This window comes from Balaenoptera physalus, assembly GCF_965194825.1.
Source record: "Balaenoptera physalus genome assembly, chromosome: 5".
NCBI classification, from domain to species: Eukaryota; Metazoa; Chordata; class Mammalia; order Artiodactyla; family Balaenopteridae; genus Balaenoptera; species Balaenoptera physalus.
The window spans coordinates 146,269,151-146,286,418 of record NC_138884.1 but is presented as its reverse complement, the minus strand read 5'-3'; the positions used below and the strand labels follow the sequence as shown (position 1 = coordinate 146,286,418).

At 48.1% G+C, this 17,268-nt stretch overlaps 1 protein-coding gene across 1 annotated transcript; it reads right to left on the bottom strand.

Moving 5' to 3' along the window:
* Positions 1-9,608: 9,608 nt before the first annotated feature.
* Positions 9,609-13,242, bottom strand: BLOC1S4 (biogenesis of lysosomal organelles complex 1 subunit 4). The gene has a single exon (XM_082462213.1). It carries the CDS (start codon positions 11,038-11,040, stop codon positions 10,387-10,389), a length of 654 nt encoding a protein of 217 aa, XP_082318339.1. The 5' UTR covers positions 11,041-13,242; the 3' UTR covers positions 9,609-10,386.
* Between the last annotated feature and the right edge of the window lie 4,026 nt (positions 13,243-17,268).

Genomic DNA, 17,268 nt, shown 5'->3' with positions numbered 1-17,268 from the left:
TGCAGTGGACTGTGTGTCAACACACATGCACACGCACACGTGCGTGTATCTCCACCTGAAAGAGTGTGGCTTTCTGTCCTCTCTCTGTGCAAGGGTCCTAGGTGAGCTCCACTGTCACTGTCCCAGGTTTATCCAGCGAAAGTCAGGACAAATGGCCAGGAAGTGGAATCCCCACACGCAGGGGAGAGACACCTGACACCAGGGCCTTCGTCCCCGCCTTCACTCGAAACCTCACCGAGGCACTGGTGCCACCCCTTGTTGTTCCCTGTGCCTTAGCTGCTCTGCTCCCAGTCACGATCGGGCTGTCTCCCTCTCCTGGTTCAGGTCTCAGCGTGGATGATACCACCTGCCAGAGGCCCTCTCCATCCTGGACCACCCCGGGAGTGGGGGGACGGGGGCGTGGGGTGGCGTGGTGGTCCACGGGCGTGGCTGGAGTGGTTTCCAGTATGCAGGGCACCTCCGCTCACAGCCACATTAGAAGCAAATGACACTTCTCTGTGCTTCTGCTCCCCATCTGAAAAGTGGGGATCACCTCTGGGTCCTCATCTGGTAGAGTCTATGCTGGCTGTGGCATGTGGAGAGAGGCAGAAGGGAATCGCTGCCCAGGGTCCCTGGGAGTTGAGGCCACAGAGCCCAGGGTCCTGGTGCCCGGAGCAGAGCATCCAGCCAGCACAGAGCCTGGAACCTGGGGGAGAGGAAAGGGGTCAAGGACTCTTCCCTAGAAGGGAAGACAGATGTCGTGAGACCAAAAGGAATGAACTCTGGACACAGCCTGGGTGGAGCTCAGGGGCTTGTGCTGTGTGGACAAAGCCACTGTCAAAAGAGCACATGCTGTGATTCCATTTACATAACACTCTCAAAATTAACAACAACTATATGTGTGTGTGTGTGTGTGTGTGTGTGTGTATATATATGTGTGTGTGCATATATATATGTGTGTGTGTGTGTGTATATGCGTGTGTGTATATATATATGGTACTGTGGAGAGCAGATCAGTGTGCCAGGGGTTGGGATAGAGAGGCGGATGGCCGTAGGGAATAGCATAAGGGAATTTTTTGGAATGATGGAGCAGTTCTGTGTCCTGATTGGGGTGGTGGTTACACAAATCTATGTGCAATAAAATTCATAGAACTATATACAAAGAGAAAAGTAAGTGCATGGAAAAACAGGAGAATTCCAAATAATGTCTGTGGTTTAGTTAGTAGTATCATGCCAGTGTCAATTTCCAGATCTTGGCCATGGCATTATGGTTTTGTAAGATGCTGTCACTGGGGGAGCTGGGTGAAGGGCACATGAGAACTCTCTGAATTATTTTCGCAACTTCTCTGCAAGTCTAAAACTACTTCAGAGTAAAAACGCTAGGACTACTTCATCCAACAACAGCAGAATATACACTCTTCTCAAGTTCACATGGAACATTCACCAAGATAGACCATAAAATACACCTTAAATTTAAAAGAATACAGATTGGGAATTCCCTGGTGGTCCAGTGGTTAGGACTCTATGCTTCCACTGCAGGGGGAATGGGTTCGATCCCTGGTCGGGGAATTAAGATCCTGCAAGCTGTGCGGTGCGGCCAGAAAAATAAATAAATAAAAATTTAAAAATTTAAAAAATAAAAATAAAAGAATACAGATCATATAATGTATACTCTCAGATCTCAATGGAATTAAACTAGAAATCAATAACGGAAAGATAGTAGGAAAAGCCCAAGATACTTGGAGATTAAACAACACTCTTCTAAATAACACATGAGTCAAAGAAGAAATCTCAAGAGAAATATTAAAAGATTTTGAACTAAATGAGAGTGAAAATGCAACTTACCAGAATTTGTGGGATGCAATGAAAGCAGTTCTCAGAGGGAAATTTATAGAATTGAATGTATCTATTAGAAGACACATCTAAAATCAATCATTTCAGCTTTCAGAAAAAGAAGAGCAAATTCAATCCAGAGTAAGCACAGATGGCCAACAGGGACCCGAAAAGATGCTCAGCATCACTAAGCACCAGGGAAATGCAAATCAAAACCACAGGGAGATATCACCTCACTCCGGTCAGAATGGCCATAATTCCGTAACTCCACCCAGCTGAGAAATGAACCAGGGGTGCCCGAGGCTCGCACACAGTAGCCTGATAAATCACTCCTCCTCCTGGCTGGTCGGGGAGAAGGTGAACAGGAAGACAGGAGAACGGAGCGCCCGCTACGGTTGTTGTTATCCCTGGTGGCACTTCCCCATCATCACCATCACCGTCTTCCCTGAGAAACCTTTGCCTCCTCACCACCTCACGCCATCAGGATGGCCATTGTCAGAACACGTGTCAGGGAGGATGTGCAGGAACTGGGACCCTCATGCACTGATGGTGGGGTTGTCAATAGAGCAGCTGGGTGGGAAACAGTATGGTGGTTCCTCAAAAAAATTGAAAATAGAGCTAGTGGGAAGCAGCTGCATAGCACAGGGCAATCAGCTTGGTGCTTTGTGACCACCTAGAGGGGTGGGATAGGGAGGGTGGGAGGGAGGGAGATGCAAGAGGGAAGAGATATGGGAACATACGTATATGTATAACTGATTCACTTTGTTATAAAGCAGAAACTAACACACCATTGTAAAACAATTATACTTCAATAAAGATGTTTAAAAAAAAAAAAATTGAAAATAGAACCACCATGTGATCCAGCAGTTCTACTTCCAGGTACATACCCCCAAGATTGAACACAGGATCTCAAAGAGATATTTATACCCCCATGTTCATAGCAGTGTTATTCATGATGGCCAAAAGGTGGAAGCCGCCCAAGTGCCCATCAACAGATGGATGGATATCAGGAATTCCCTGGCGGCCCAGTGGTTAGGACTTGGTGCTTTTGTAACAGGGAAGAGCCAATCCTGACTCCATGTTGGATCTGCTTCTTTACTTTAACCTTTGCTTCCCGTTGCTTTTGTTCACTAAAAGGATACCGCCTATACATAATGGCCTGCTTCGGGGAACCCTGCCCCTCCGCCTGAATGTTAAACCAAAGTGCCTTTGGTCAGGGACGCATCCTGACCCTGTCCACCTGTGAATGGCTGCAAGAAAGATGAAATTAACACACCGCTCCCCGAAGCTGGCCATTCCGGGAGATATTTGCGAGACTTATGGCCTTTTTACTTTACTTCCCCACCTCCTCTCCCTCTCTGTTCTCTAAAAGAAACTGGCATCCAAACCCTGAGAAGATGGTGTTTTGGAGGCATTAGTCTGCCATCTTCTCCGTCTGCCGGCTTTCCAAATAAGGTCATATCCCTTGCCTCAGCACCTCGTCTCCCGATTTATTGGCCTGTTGTGCGGAGAGCAGAGCGAGCTTGGACTCGGTAACATTTTCACTGCCGTGAGCCCGGGTTCCATCCCTGGTTGGGGAACTAAGATCCCGCAAGTCACACGGCATGGCCAAAAACAAAAACAAAAAAACAGATGGATGGATAAGCAAAGTGTGGTCTATCCACACAATGCAATATGATTTAGCCTTAAAAAGGAAGGAAATCCTGTCACACACTACAACAGGAATGAAACTTGAAGACATTATGCTCAGTGAAATAAGCCAGTCACAAAAAGACAAATACTTACGTGACTGCGCTCATATGAGGTCCTTCCTTAGAGCAGTCAAATCCACAGAGACAGAAGCTGTAATGGTGGCCCCCAGGGGCTGGGGGAGGGGAGGGAGTGCAGAGGTGTTTCATGGGGACAGAGTTTCTGTTTTGCAAAATGAAGAGTTGTGGAGATGCAGGGTGGTGATGGCTGTACAGCAGTGTGAATGTACTTAATGCCGCTGAACTGGACACTGAAAAGTGGTGACGATGGTAGATTTATACTATGTGTATTTTACCACGATTTTTCTTTTGGAAAAAAGAATAAAAACAATGATTGAACTAAAAAATCAGTTAAAAAAAATAAAAGGACACTTACATTCACAACTTAGATGCCTTCCTGAACAATCTTATAAAGCAGTAGTGCTGGCACTTGAAACTCAGGTGTCCCAAACTACTGAGAATTGTGACACCACTAACACCCCCCCCCCCAAACCTCCCACCCTGCTGGTTCTTGTCTCAATTGTGTCACAGGGAACAATGTGCTGTTAAGAAAGTCTGTGGGTAAGCATTTTCACAATCTAGAAAGTGACAGATATTTGGGGGTGAGGGGAAAGGAAGGTGACGTGTGTGTGTGTGTGTGTGTGTGTGTGTGTGCGCATGTGGGAGGGGGGGTGTCTTTTTTTTTTCCAAGAAAAGCCTGAAATCGCTTTTCTGGTTTTGCCAGGACAAGGAGCTGAGTTAACATCGCAGGAGCCTGAAGGATGGGGCCCTCGCCATTTCCGCCCTCCTGGTTCTCTGCGTCCTGCTTATCCTCCTGTCTGTCCCCTTTCATTCATCCAGCAGACACGTTTGGAGTGCCTACCCTGCCCCCAGCATGGTGGCAGGTGCCACTGATCCAGGGCTGCACAAAACGGACAAAGACCACTCTCCCTGCCCCAGCAGGGGAGACAGAAAAAACAAGCAAACAGATAGTAGAGAGAAGAGCTGCGAGGAGAGCAAGCAGGGTGCGGGGCATTGCCCTCAGCTACCACGTCCACCCTCCCACGCCCCGGGCAACAAGAGCAGCCAGCTGTGCCTTGGAGTACAGCTGTGGTCCTCACACTGTGAGCCCCTTGGGCGGACAGGGCCTGGTGGCTCTGACTGCCCAGGGCTGGTGTATTTATTTCCTGAAGGCTGGGCTGGACCAGCTGCTTTCAGGCAGCTGTTCCTGTTCCCACAGCTCCCTCTGCTGGAAAGGAGCTGCTCCTGCAGCCGAGGGCAATCCCGTAGTTACAGGGGCGACAGTTCCCGGTTATTCCCTTCCTCTGGCCCCAGGGTCTCATGTGACCACAGACTGACCCCTGCCCTTTGAGGATGAAAATCGTAACGAAAAATCTCTCATTCTAAAAGGAATGCATTTCCTTCTCTATTACTGGGACTAAGGATTTAGGTCACTGTGAAAAATATTTTTTTAACAAATAGTTTTTAAGTTTTTGACTTTTTCTAAGTCTCTTTAGAAAGATAGTTCTACAAGTTCTATGTCAATATCCCTGAGGCACGGTTAAGAACGCAGCCTTCTTGGAGCCCACAGGATTGCTTGTACGGATTTAAAAGGTTCAGTCCATGAAATTTGGATTGGATTAGGTTGGTGTCTGACCTTCTCTCCCACTGGCCTGTCAAGCTCTTGGGAGAAGAGCCACGTCTTATTTCCCTTGCGGTCCTCAGCCCTCCTGTGGTGATTGATTTCCCAGCAAACATGTGATTGAGTTACTGTATCCGCTTGCCTCCTATTCCTTTTGGGGTGCCTGGTTTTCGTCTAGCTGTTCATTCTCTCCGCCAGTCTGAGTCATTCATTCAACAGGTATCTGAGTGTGCCGGGCACGGTGAGAATACAGCCGAGGAGAAGTGGGACTGCCAGAGCCCATGCAGCCTGGAGGTGGGCCGACAGTCATCTAATAAAGACCCAGACGCAGTGGTGGTGAGTGCTATGAGGGGAACACGCTGGGCATCTCCCAGGATCCAGGTGAAGCTGGAGAGACGTGAATGAGCGAGAGGAGAGGCCCAGGACCAGTGAGGGCGTAGGGGCCAGATCCTGCAGGCCTGGCAGGCCATAGGACAGATTTTGGATTTTATTCAAACATAACAAGAGAAACTGATGGGAGTTTCAGGCAAAACCCAATCTATCTGATTTCTGGAAAGACCCCTTGCGCCGCTGTGTGCTATATGAAAAGTGGCTTGGAGAGGGGATGGGGGAAGCAGGAAACCACTTCAGGGCTGAGTGGCTCAGGTGAGACGGGGTGGCGGTGGGGACAGACACAGAGGATGCCCTGGGGATGTTTTCGGGGGGTGCTGGGAGGCACACTGATGAACTGGTTGTGCGCTCTTACTATTCACAGCACATCACTCCTAGTCAAAGTCCTTAGAAGATACTGCCATGAGTTCATGAGGCAAAGCTCCTGGTAAAGAAAGTAGGGGTGACGAGGCAGACAGGACAGATGTCAGACCCAGGTCATTTTCCTGTCTCCAGAATGGAGGTTGGGGGAGCCAGGCATACCCCACTCTAGCTGGCACTGTCCCCTTCAGACCTCCTGGTTCCCTCCTCTCCCACCCCTGACCAGCTGGAGAGTTAAGAGGGCCCTTCTGGATCTCAGAAAACTGTCCTTCCACCTCTTCTTAAGTCAGTAACAAGTTGAGAAGTTGCAGCTGCACTGCACTTGCTTGTGACTTGTGTCACAGCCAAGGACGGCTGGTGACGTGGACCCCGTCTGCCACCCTGAGCCCACCTTTCTCCTTAGTCACTCTCAGCACCTGGAAGAAATCCTTACGAAATAACGCTTCACCTCTTCCTATGCTGTCCCTTCTGACAGCTGTTTAGCTAAGCTAGTTTAAAACTTTAAGTTCCAGATCATTATTAGTTTTTTCCTCTCAGCATGTCCCTCGTATGTCCCGAGCTGACTCCAGGACCCCTATTCTCACGTTCATGATGGACACACCTCCTCACATACGGTCCAAGGCTCATATTCCTGAAAGTTCTGGCTTGGAGGATAAAAAGCCACAAGGTGCTTACCACCTTATTTCACGTGTGAATTTTATTTATTTATTTGGTTGTTCCGGGTCTTAGTTGCTGCACCTGGGCTCCTTAGTTGTGGCATGCGAACTGTTAGCTGCGGCATGCATGTGGGATCTAGTTCCCTGACTAGGGATCGAACCCGGGCCCCCTGCATTGGGAGCGTGGCGTCTTCGCCACTGCGCCACCAGGGAAGTCCCACATGTGTGAATTTTATGTGTGAATAAATAGCACCCAATTTTATGTGTGCTTCCAGGGCGACTCCTGTATGCCCGAGGCTGCCTTTGGACAGACGAGGGGATGTCCTAGGTACCCCTGAAAGCTCCAAGTGGCTACTGTGCTCTTGGGTGTAGGAACGAAGAACAAGCTAACTGCACAGGGAACTCTACTCAATACTCTGTAATGACCTAGATGGGAAAAGAATCTAAAAAAAACAGTGGTTGTATGTGTACGTATAGCTGATTCACTGTGCTGTACAGCAGAAACTAACACCACATTGTGCATCAACTAGACTCCAATAAAAATTTTTTCTAAAAAACGCTAATCGACTCTAGAGTGACCGGTGGTGGGCTCCTCTCAACCTTCATTCGACCCCATGCCCATCCCTGCTTATCCTCCTAGCAAGTGGGGGCACTCTAGACCCCGGCAGCAGAGACAGTCTGCAGGAGTCACCAGAATGACAACACACCCCGCTCTCCCCCAGCCTCAGCACTGGCGGCCTCCCTCCCAACGTGCTACTGACTTAGGAAGAGGTGGAAGGACCGTTTTCCGAGATCCAGAAGGGCCCTCTTAACTCTCCAGCTGGTCAGGGGTGGGAGGAGGGAACCAGGAGGAGGTCTGAAGGGGGGGCAGTGCCAAACAGAGCGGGCTGTGCCTGGCTCCCCCAACCTCCGTTCTGGAGACAGAAGAATGACCCGGGTCTAACACCTGCCTTGTACCATGCAAACCAGCTTCCTGTCTCCATTCCCCACGAGGCCCTGCACTAACCTCTATGTAGAAACCTCAGAAACAACACCAGATGACTAAGAGAATTTCAGAACCCAAGGTCCCTTAGAGATAAGGTGCACAGATAATGATGTAAATTATCTTCCAGGGCTTCCCTGGTGGCGCAGTGGTTAGGAATCCGCCTGCCAATGCAGGGGACACAGGTTCGAGCCCTGGTCTGGAAAGATCCCACATGCCTTGGAGCAACTAAGCCCGTGCGCCACAACTACTGAGCCTGTGCTCTAGAGTCCGTGCTCTAGAGCCCGTGCGCCTAGAGCCCGTGCTCCGCAGCAAGAGAAGCCACCGCAATGAGAAGCCCGCACTCCGTGACAGAGTGGCCCCACTTGCCACAGCTAGAGAGGGCCCGCGTGCAGCAACAAAGACCCAACGCAGCCAAAAATAAATACATAAGTAAATTTATTAAAAAAAAAAATTATCTTCCAAACCAGGACTTTTAGGGAATTCCCTGATGGTCCAGTGGTTAGGATATTGTGCTTTCACTGCGGACGGCCCGAGTTCCATCCCTGGTCGGGGAACTAAGATCCCACAAACTGCATGGTGTGGCAATAAATAAATAGCCTATTATTAGCTTTAAAAACTGTTAAACTGAATTTCATTCTTTTACTGGTTATTATACTTCTAATTTTATCAACCCAATTTACTTTTTTTGTAGATAATGAATGCAAATATCTAATATTATATATTCCTAATTAACTTTTACTTTATGGCACACTTGTTAACTTATGCTTTCTGGAATTTGGGGTTCCTATCATGCAGATATTAAATCTCACCTTTAACAATTATTCTAACTTTTCGTAATTTGTCTTAATTACTACTTTTTTTTTTTTTTTGGGCTGTGTTGGTCTTCGTTGCTGGACTCGGGTTTTCCCTGGTTGCAGCGAGCGGGGACTACTCTTCATTGTGGTGCGCGGGCTTCTCATTGCAGTGGCTTCTCTTGTTGCGGAGCACGGGCTCTAGGCGCGTGGGCTTCAGTAGTTGCAGCATGCGGGCTCAGTAGTTGTGGCGCACGGCTTAGTTGCTCCGCGGCATGTGGGATCTTCCCGGACCAGGGATCGAACCTGTGTCCCCTGCATTGGCAGGCGGATTCTTATCCACTGTGCCATCAGGCAAGTCCCCTAGCTACTTTTTAATATTAACCACAAATTAAAAAACCATTTTAGTAATACACATGTTATGTAAGGAAACTATTTTCATATTCAGTGAATATGCAATAGGCATATACTAATTACTTACAGCAGGTACCCAGCAGTCGCCAAATACTTAATGTAGGTTACCTGTTCTTTCCACTTCTAAATTCAGGAGTTCTTTAATTTGTAATCACTGAACTACCTGAATAAAAAATGTAAATGTGTGGGACTTCCCTGGTGGTGCAGTGGTTAAGAATCTGCCTGCCAATGCAGGGGACACGGGTTCGAGCCCTGGTCCGGGAAGATCCCACATGCCGCGGAGCACCTAAGCCCATGCGCCACAACTACTGAGCCTGCGCTCTAGAGCCCGTGAGCCACAACTACTGAGCTCACGCACCTAGAGCCCGCGCTCTGCAAAAAGAGAAGCCACCACAATGAGAAGCCCACGCACCACAATGAAGAGTAACCTCCGCTCGCCGCAACTAAAGAAAGCTTGCACGAAGCAACGAAGACCCAAATCAGCCAAAAATAAATAAAATAAATTTTAAAAAAATTATATATATATATAAATGTGTGACACAGAAGGTCCATGAAAGCTAAGGTCGGAGATTACACAGATTTTTCACAATACACAGCTGAGAATATACCTACTTTACAAACCTCAAAGATCTATGATAAATGACACAAAAGCAACCTAAGCTCCATGCTTGAGTTCTACTACCTAGGAGGACCACCTTATAAAACAGATTAAAGTCAAGATCAAAGCCTGTTGTACCTGCAAGGGATCTTTAAGATTCCACGTCGTCAGGGTGAAAGAACAAAATCCTAATACCAGTCATATTACCACACAAATAATTTAACTATTCACTTTGAGGAGAAATAAATATTTAATGCTGTGAACTTTCTTTATCCCACTCCTAAAATCAGATACTCAACGTGTCTATTTTCAAACAAGCAAAAAGGAAAATACGTAAAGTCCTTTTCAGATGGAAACCCTTTCCAATAAAATTTAAATTTTTTATTAATATTTAATTATAAACCAAACGTTGGGAATCATATATAGACACGTTCCCTATGGACAAACTAAGACTGTGAGGTCATACTTTCAAAAAAACTTCAGAATGAGTTGCAATAAATCAGTACGTTTTCTCAGAAATTGTATAATTTCCTTCGGTTTGCAATCCATTATATGGAAAGTCTAATATAATTTAAAATAATTTACCATCTATCCTAAAAGTAAGCTATTGAAAACTGAATCACCATCAGGATCGAATTAACAAGGCTTTAAAGGCTCAGTTTTCCTAAGGGTATACAAATATACAAATCTTTAAAAGGTAATACTGTTAGTTGAGCTGTAAAATCCATAAAAATAACAGTTCTGCCACAGTGCCCAGGTAAGTTCATTCATTTTGCTTCCCGGATCTCCCCCACCAAGCAGCTTTGAAGTTTCAAGTTTGAACTAGAAGACGTAGAAAATCATACATCCTTCGTGAAATGATGAAGACAGTGAGAAATCAAGTGTGCAAAAAATAAACTTTACAATTCCATACTCCAACATCCTGTATGTCTAGTAACAGGATTTTCAACTGATTTGATTACTACTCGAGAGAATTTCAGACCCGTCTTCTCGCAGCGCTGTCCCGCGGAGTCAGACCTGAGGTCTTTCGCTGCAACAGGGAAAGTGGTCTTCCGTCCGAAACACGACGGGGGGTTCGTAGCTGGTCCCCTGGGACCTGCTGGAGGGCGCCTTGTTGAAGAAGGCGGGCACGTTAATTGTGCGCAGGAGTTTCCTGAACGTACTGGGGAACGTCCCCAGCTCGGCCTCCGCCCTGGAGACCTGCTCCTCCAGCCTGGCTACACTGGCGCCGATCATCCCGACGAAGGCCTCCAGCCGGTCGATCTTGCTGTACACTCGCCGCATCTCGGTGGCCTTGGCGTAAATGCAAGGCACGCCCTCGCTGACCACGTGGGAGGAGTCGCCGCGCAGCATGTCCAGCATGCCCACAAACTCGTCCACTCTGGTGAGCAGGTCCTCCAGGCTCGCGTCCAGCTCCTCGACCTCGGGCCGCGCCCCCGCGCCAGGCAGCAGGCAGGCGGCGTAGCCCGCGGCGGCGCGGCGCAGCAGCGGCAGGTCCCGAATGGGCGCGCCCGACTCCGGGCCCTCATCCTCCCACGGCACCGACGCGCTGCTGTGGCTCTGGGACACGTTACCGCTGTCCCCGCTCCAGGCCGCCACCTGGGGCTCGGCCTCCTCGGCCGGCTCCTCGCGCGGCTGCCCACGGCTCTCCGCGAAACCGTCCATGGCCCGCAACTGACGGGGAACGCCAGCCCCGCTTCCGGCCTCCGCGCGCGCATGCGCACGCAGAGCACGCAGCACTACTTCCGGCCTCTACGCGAGCACGTACACGCACGCACACCCACCCTTGCTACTGGCCTCTGGCCCGCGCATGGGCACGCGCACCCGTCTCTGCTTCCAGACTCGGAACGCTCATGCACGCGCGTGGCGCAGTCCGCGCGCAGGTGCTCACGCTCAGAACGTGTCGGAAAAAAACATGAACGTGTTGGGGGGAAAAAAAAAAAAAAAAAAAAAAAGAAGAACGTGTTGGGACTTGCTTGTTGGCGTAGTGGTTAAGAATCCGCCTGCCAATGCAGGCGACACGGGTTTGAGCCCTGATCAGGGAAGATCCCACATGATGCGGAGCAACTAAGCCCATGCGCCACAACTACTGAGCCTGCGCTCTAGAGCCCGCGAGCCACAACTGCTGATCCCACATACCACAACTACTGAAGCCCGCGTGCCTACAGCCTGTGCTCTGCAACGAGAAGGCACCGCAATGAGAAGCCTGTGCACCGCAACAAAGAGTAGCCCCTGCTCGCTGCAACTGGAGAAAGCCCGCGCGCAGCAACGAAGACCCAATACAGCCAAAAATAAGTAAATAAATAAGAACGTGTAACAGGAATACAATAAAGTTTGTGTATCTTAAGTGTACACATTGATTATTTTTTACACATTCATACAACCACATAACCTCCAACCAGGTCAAGATACAGAACATGTCCAGGAACCATGACGGTCTCCCCGCTGCTGTCCCTAGTTTCTTCTTGCTGTTTATAGTTAAATGAAAGAGAAGTGAGATAAGCAAAAGGAAGATTTGTTAAACCTTGATTATTTTTTTTTTGGCCGCGCGACTTGTGGGATCTTAGTTCCCCGACCAGGGATCGGACCTGTGCCCCCTGCAATGGAAGGACAGAGTTCTAACCACTGGACCGCCAGGGAATTCCCAAACCTTGATATTCTTGATGACTTTGAAAGTTCTCAGCCTCTCCAGATGGCTAAAATAAAGAAACAAAATTAGGGACTTCCCTGGCGGTCCAGTGGTTAAGACTTCATCTTCCAATGAAGGGGGTGCAGGTTCGATCCCTGGTTGGGGAGCTGGGATCCCGCATGCCTTGCGGCCAAAAAAAAAAACAAAACAAAACCAAGGCGTGGAACAGAGGCAATATTGTGACGGGACTTTAAAAATGGTCCACATCAAAAAAAATCTTTAAAAAAAAGAAACAAAATTAAGAAATAGCTTTATAGTATCCAGGGTACTGCCAGAAAAAAACAAGAAGTTGTGACTGTAAAATACCTCTTAATCAAGTCAAAGAAAGAAAGAAATGGAATTTTATTCGAGCCAACCTGAGGATTATAACCTGGGAGACAGTCTTTCAGAAAGCTCTGAGAACTGTTCCACCTTTTAGAGGTCAGAGCACAATTACATGGTTTTGAGACAAAGGATTATACATCATAGTAACATACTGACGGTTTACATAGCCCAGATGTGTACGTGCAAGGCAAGCAGTGGGTCATCATGACCCCTAACGGCAGCGGTCCGCAACCTTTTGGGCACCAGGGACCGGTTTCATGGAGACGGACATGGGGCTGGGATGGTTCAGGTGGTAACGCGAGGGACGGGGAGCCACAGGTGAAGCTTCGCTCACTCGCCTGCCGCTCATCTCCTGCTGTGCAGCCCGGTTCCTAACAGGCCAGGACCGGTGGGGTTGGGGACCCCTGCCTTACAGGATTGAGAAAGGAATGTTTTCTCCTAAGGAGTTACCTCGCTAGTGCCAGGAGAAAAATTGCTTTTTTTTTTTTGGCAAGCAGGCACTCCTGCGTCTTCTAAGGGAATCTTGTTACTGTATAATGTAGATGCACAATGCACACTAAAGAGGGATAGTGGCAGAGAGAGAACTGTATTTAAAATTTTTTTCTTGTCCTGCCCTAAAAGTAACTGTATTTCATCAAACCCCCTCCCCTTTGGTTGCCCAATTTACTGTTAAATAAGAAAACGTCATCTTTGTCTAAAAATTTTCCTCCCATTTTCCAGTTGCTCAATCATTACGGGTTGAATGGAGAAAACTTAGAAAACAGAGAGGCAAATGTTGTAAAATCTTTTTTAAAAAACTCAGAAAAAATCAAAGATGGCAGCTCAAAGTACCATTCAGAACAACTCTTTTTTAAAAAACTTTATTTATTTTTGGCTGTGTTGGGTCTTCATTGCTGCACGCAGGCTCTCTCTAGTTGCAGGGAGCAGGGGCTACTCTTAGTTGCGGTGAGCAGCTTCTTACTGTGGTGGCTTCTCTTGTTGTGGAGCACGGTCTCTAGGCACACGGGCTTCAGTAGTTGCAGCACGCAGGCTCAGTAGTTGTGGCTCACGGGCTCTAGAGCATAGGTTCAGTAGTTGCGGCACACGGGCTTAGTTGCTCCACAGCATGTGGGATCTTCCTGGACCAGGGATCGAAACTGTGTCCCCTGCATTGGCAGGTGGATTCTCAACCACTGTGCCACCAGGGAAGCCCCAGAAAAACAACTCTTTACAGAGATTAAAGATGTGCCTCTCAGAGCCTCTCAAACAATAGGGTCTTTAGAAGGTTAAGGGCTTGTCCCTTGGCATTATCAGCAAGCCAAGGAGCCCAATTATTAGGAGCCCAATGTGGAGACGGATTTATCTCAAAGGGATCTGAAGGTGGGACTTTTGTCTAATAGAGTGAACCCCAATGAGATTCACAGGAAACCTACAAAGTGTTTTAAGACCATCAGATTAGAAGAAACACTGCAGGTAGAAGGGACAGAGATGGTACAAAATGAAAGGCCTTTGGACACCCCAAATTTCTAGAAGCATGAAGCAGGCTGAGGAAATTACTCATCTGTAAATACGTACTACCTATCATGAAAAAGGAAGTATGACTCAAAGGGTGGAACCAAGAGCCCAGATGATAGAGCTGAGAGCCATGGAGAATTATTCGTAGACTTTGAGACTGAACTGCAGAATTACTACGCCCCAGTGACTCCTTTGTGCCTCCCATTTCACCCCTTATTTGAATAGGAATGTTTGTAACGGTTATGCTATGCCTGTCCCACGACTGTATATCAGATGTGTGGGGGCATATAACTTGTCTCTTTAGTTTTAAAGTTCTGCAGATCAAGTAGAACCGTAGTCTAGGTGCTGGATTTAAGAAACTACGATCATGACGGCTTATCCACATCTGACCTAGAGAGCAAAATTCTGGACTTGGAGATGCTGCTACAATAGGATGTAGCCTTTGGGGCCTTTGGGTGGGGGTGTGGCTTGCATGTTGGAGGGACATGAATCGTTAGTGACCAGAAAGCAGACTGTGGCAGCCAGCCTTCAAGATGAGCCCCAATGATCTCCATCTCTTGTTGTTCACACTCTTGCATATTCCTTCCTGTTGAGTGTGTACTGGACATAGTGACTTGTTCATAATGAATAGAAAAAGGCAGAAGTGGTGGTGTGTGACTTAGGGATTAGGTCATAAGAGGAGTTGTGTTATTGTTACTCACCAGGGTTCTTGGCCTCCTTAATCTATAGAAATTGATAAGAGGCCAGATAAGAAATTCAGGCAAGGCTTTACTGAGGTTCCTGCTGCAGCTGTAGGGAGAACAAGTAACAAGTTCCCTTGTTCGCTCCCCGGGGTGGGGCGGGGGGCGAGCTGGTTCCTTATATGGGGTGAAGGTAGGTGTGTCCTGGGGTCAGCTGGAGGGGTGGCTTAGGTGGTCTGCCCACCCCTTTGGTGGGGCTGTGTGCAGGGAGCATGCTCAGGACCCTGCTTTTGCTGCCGGCTCTTCAGAAGTGGCAGTTGGGTTTTCAGTCTTTTTGTATCTTGTTGTGCATAATTTGCCCCAACTGCACATGCACGCATTTTTTAAAAAATTATTTATTTACTTTTGGCTGCACTGGGTCTTCATTGCTGTGCGTGGGCTTCCTCTAGTTGCGGCGAGCAGGGGCTACTCTTCACTGCAGTGCTTGGGTTTCTCACTTTCGTGGCTCCTCTTGTTGCGGAGCACGGGCTCTAGGCGCATGGGCTTCAGTAGTTGTGGCGCATGGGCTTAGCTGCTCCACAGCATGTGGGATCTTCCCGGACCAGGGCTCAAACCCATGTCCCCTGCATTGGCAGGACATGCAGTTACTTTTGTTTCTTTGTATTTTGTTGCTGGAGGAGACGTCTGCCCAGGTGTGCACACAGCAGCAAAGGGTCCCAGATCCCAGGTCCCAGCCTGTCTCATCTCTTTCTCTCAAATCACTTGCTCTGACTTCTTATGGACATCTATTGAGAAACTACATAGCAAGGAACTGAGGTCTTTTACCAACAGCCAGCAAAAAACAGCCTCCTTCCAGTAACAACAGGAAGTGGATCCTCCAGCCCCATTCAAGCCCAGCGATGACTACAGCCTAATTAAATGTCCTAAGCTGAAACTATGTGACATAATAAATATCTGTTGTTTTCAGCTGCTACATTTGGGGGTAATCTGTTATGCAGCAATAGACAATCTACCATTGAAGGAATATACTACAATTTATTTGTTTTATTTATTTATTCTCTGGCTGATAAACATTTATGTTGTTTTAGCTTTAGGGCTATTATAAAAAGCTGCTATGAATATTCTTCTATATATCTTTTTAAAACTAAATTTATTTATTTATTTATTTATTTAGGTTTTTGGCTGCACTGGATCTTTGTTGCTGCATGAAGGCTTTATCTAGTTGCGGCGAGCGGGGGCCACTTTTTGTTGTGGTGCGCAGGCTTCTCATTGCGGTGGCTTCTCTTGTTGCAGAGCATGGGTTCTAGGGGCGTGGGCTTCAGTAGTTGTGGCACGTGGGCTCAGTAGTTTTGGCTCAAGAGCTCAGGCTCAGTAGTTGTGGCACAAGGGCTTAACTCGTGCTTGAACCTGTGTCCCCTGCATTGGCAGGTGGATTCTTAACCACTATGCCACCAAGGAAGTCCCATCTTCTATATATCTTTTTGTGGATAAATGTGCTCACAACTACCAAGCCCGTGCGGTCACAACTACTGAAGCCCATGCGCCTAGAGCCCATGCTCTGCAACAAGAGAAGCCACTGCAATGAGAAACCCGTGCACAGCAACGAAGAGTAGTCCCCGCTTGCTGCAACTAGAGAAAGCCCGCGTGCAGCAATGAAGACCCAAGGCAGCCAAAAATAAATTAAAAAAAAAAAAAGAAGTGTCTTTAAAAACAAACAAACAAACAAAAACCTGACAGACCTTGCACTTCTCTGATGGCGCAGTGGTTAAGAATCCGCCTGCCAGTGCAGGGGACATGGGTTTGAGCCCTGCTCCGGGAGGATTCCACATGCCGTGGAGCAACTAAGCCCATGCACCACAACTACTGAGCCTGCACTCTAGAGCCCGCGAGACACAACTACTGAAGCCCGCGCGCCTAGAGCCTATGCTCTGCAACAAGAGAAGCCACCGCAATGAGTAGCCCCTGCTCGCCGCAACTAGAGAAAGCCTGTGCGCAGCAATGAAGACCTGACGCAGCCAAAAAAATAAATAAAAAAACTAAAAAAAACCCCCCAAAAAACCCTGACAGACCTACAGTGAGAGATGGACAAATCCACCACTAGAGCAGGTGACCACCACAAAGCCTCTCCCTGGGTGACTGACTGCTCAGGCAGGTAAGAAGACTTGGGACAGCAGACAGGGATGATTTAAGGGGCCACATTAAGGAACCCTTTATCCATTCTTCTCTGAGTACTTATGCAACTATGGCTGTGGGAGGTAAGGAATGTGGGTGAAATGGGTGTGACTTACAGGACACTGAATAAATGGTTAAGAATGATTGTGCAGGGCTTCCCTGGTGGCACAGTGGTTGAGAATCTGCCTGCCAATGCAGGGGACACGGGTTCGAGCCCTCGTCTGGGAAGATCCCACATGCCGCGGAGCAACTGGGCCCGTGAGCCACAACTACTGAGCCTGCGCGTCTGGAGCCTGTGCTCCGCAACAAGAGAGGCCGCGACAGTGAGAGGCCCGCGCACCGCGATGAAGAGTGGCCCCCGCTCGCCGCAACTTGAGAAAGCCCTCGCACAGAAACGAAGACCCAACACAGCTAAAAATAAATAAATAAATAAAAATAAAATTAAGAATGATTGTGCAGCCTGCCCCAAGTTCAGGATGCCTTTAACTAACCAAGAATGATGTCATGGTTATTACCAGATGACCGTGGGGCGGC

Bases quoted from the DNA above. Each gene is read 5' to 3' on its own strand.
- BLOC1S4 (XM_082462213.1), bottom strand. From the start codon at position 11,040: ATGGACGGTTTCGCGGAGAGCCGTGGGCAGCCGCGCGAGGAGCCGGCC.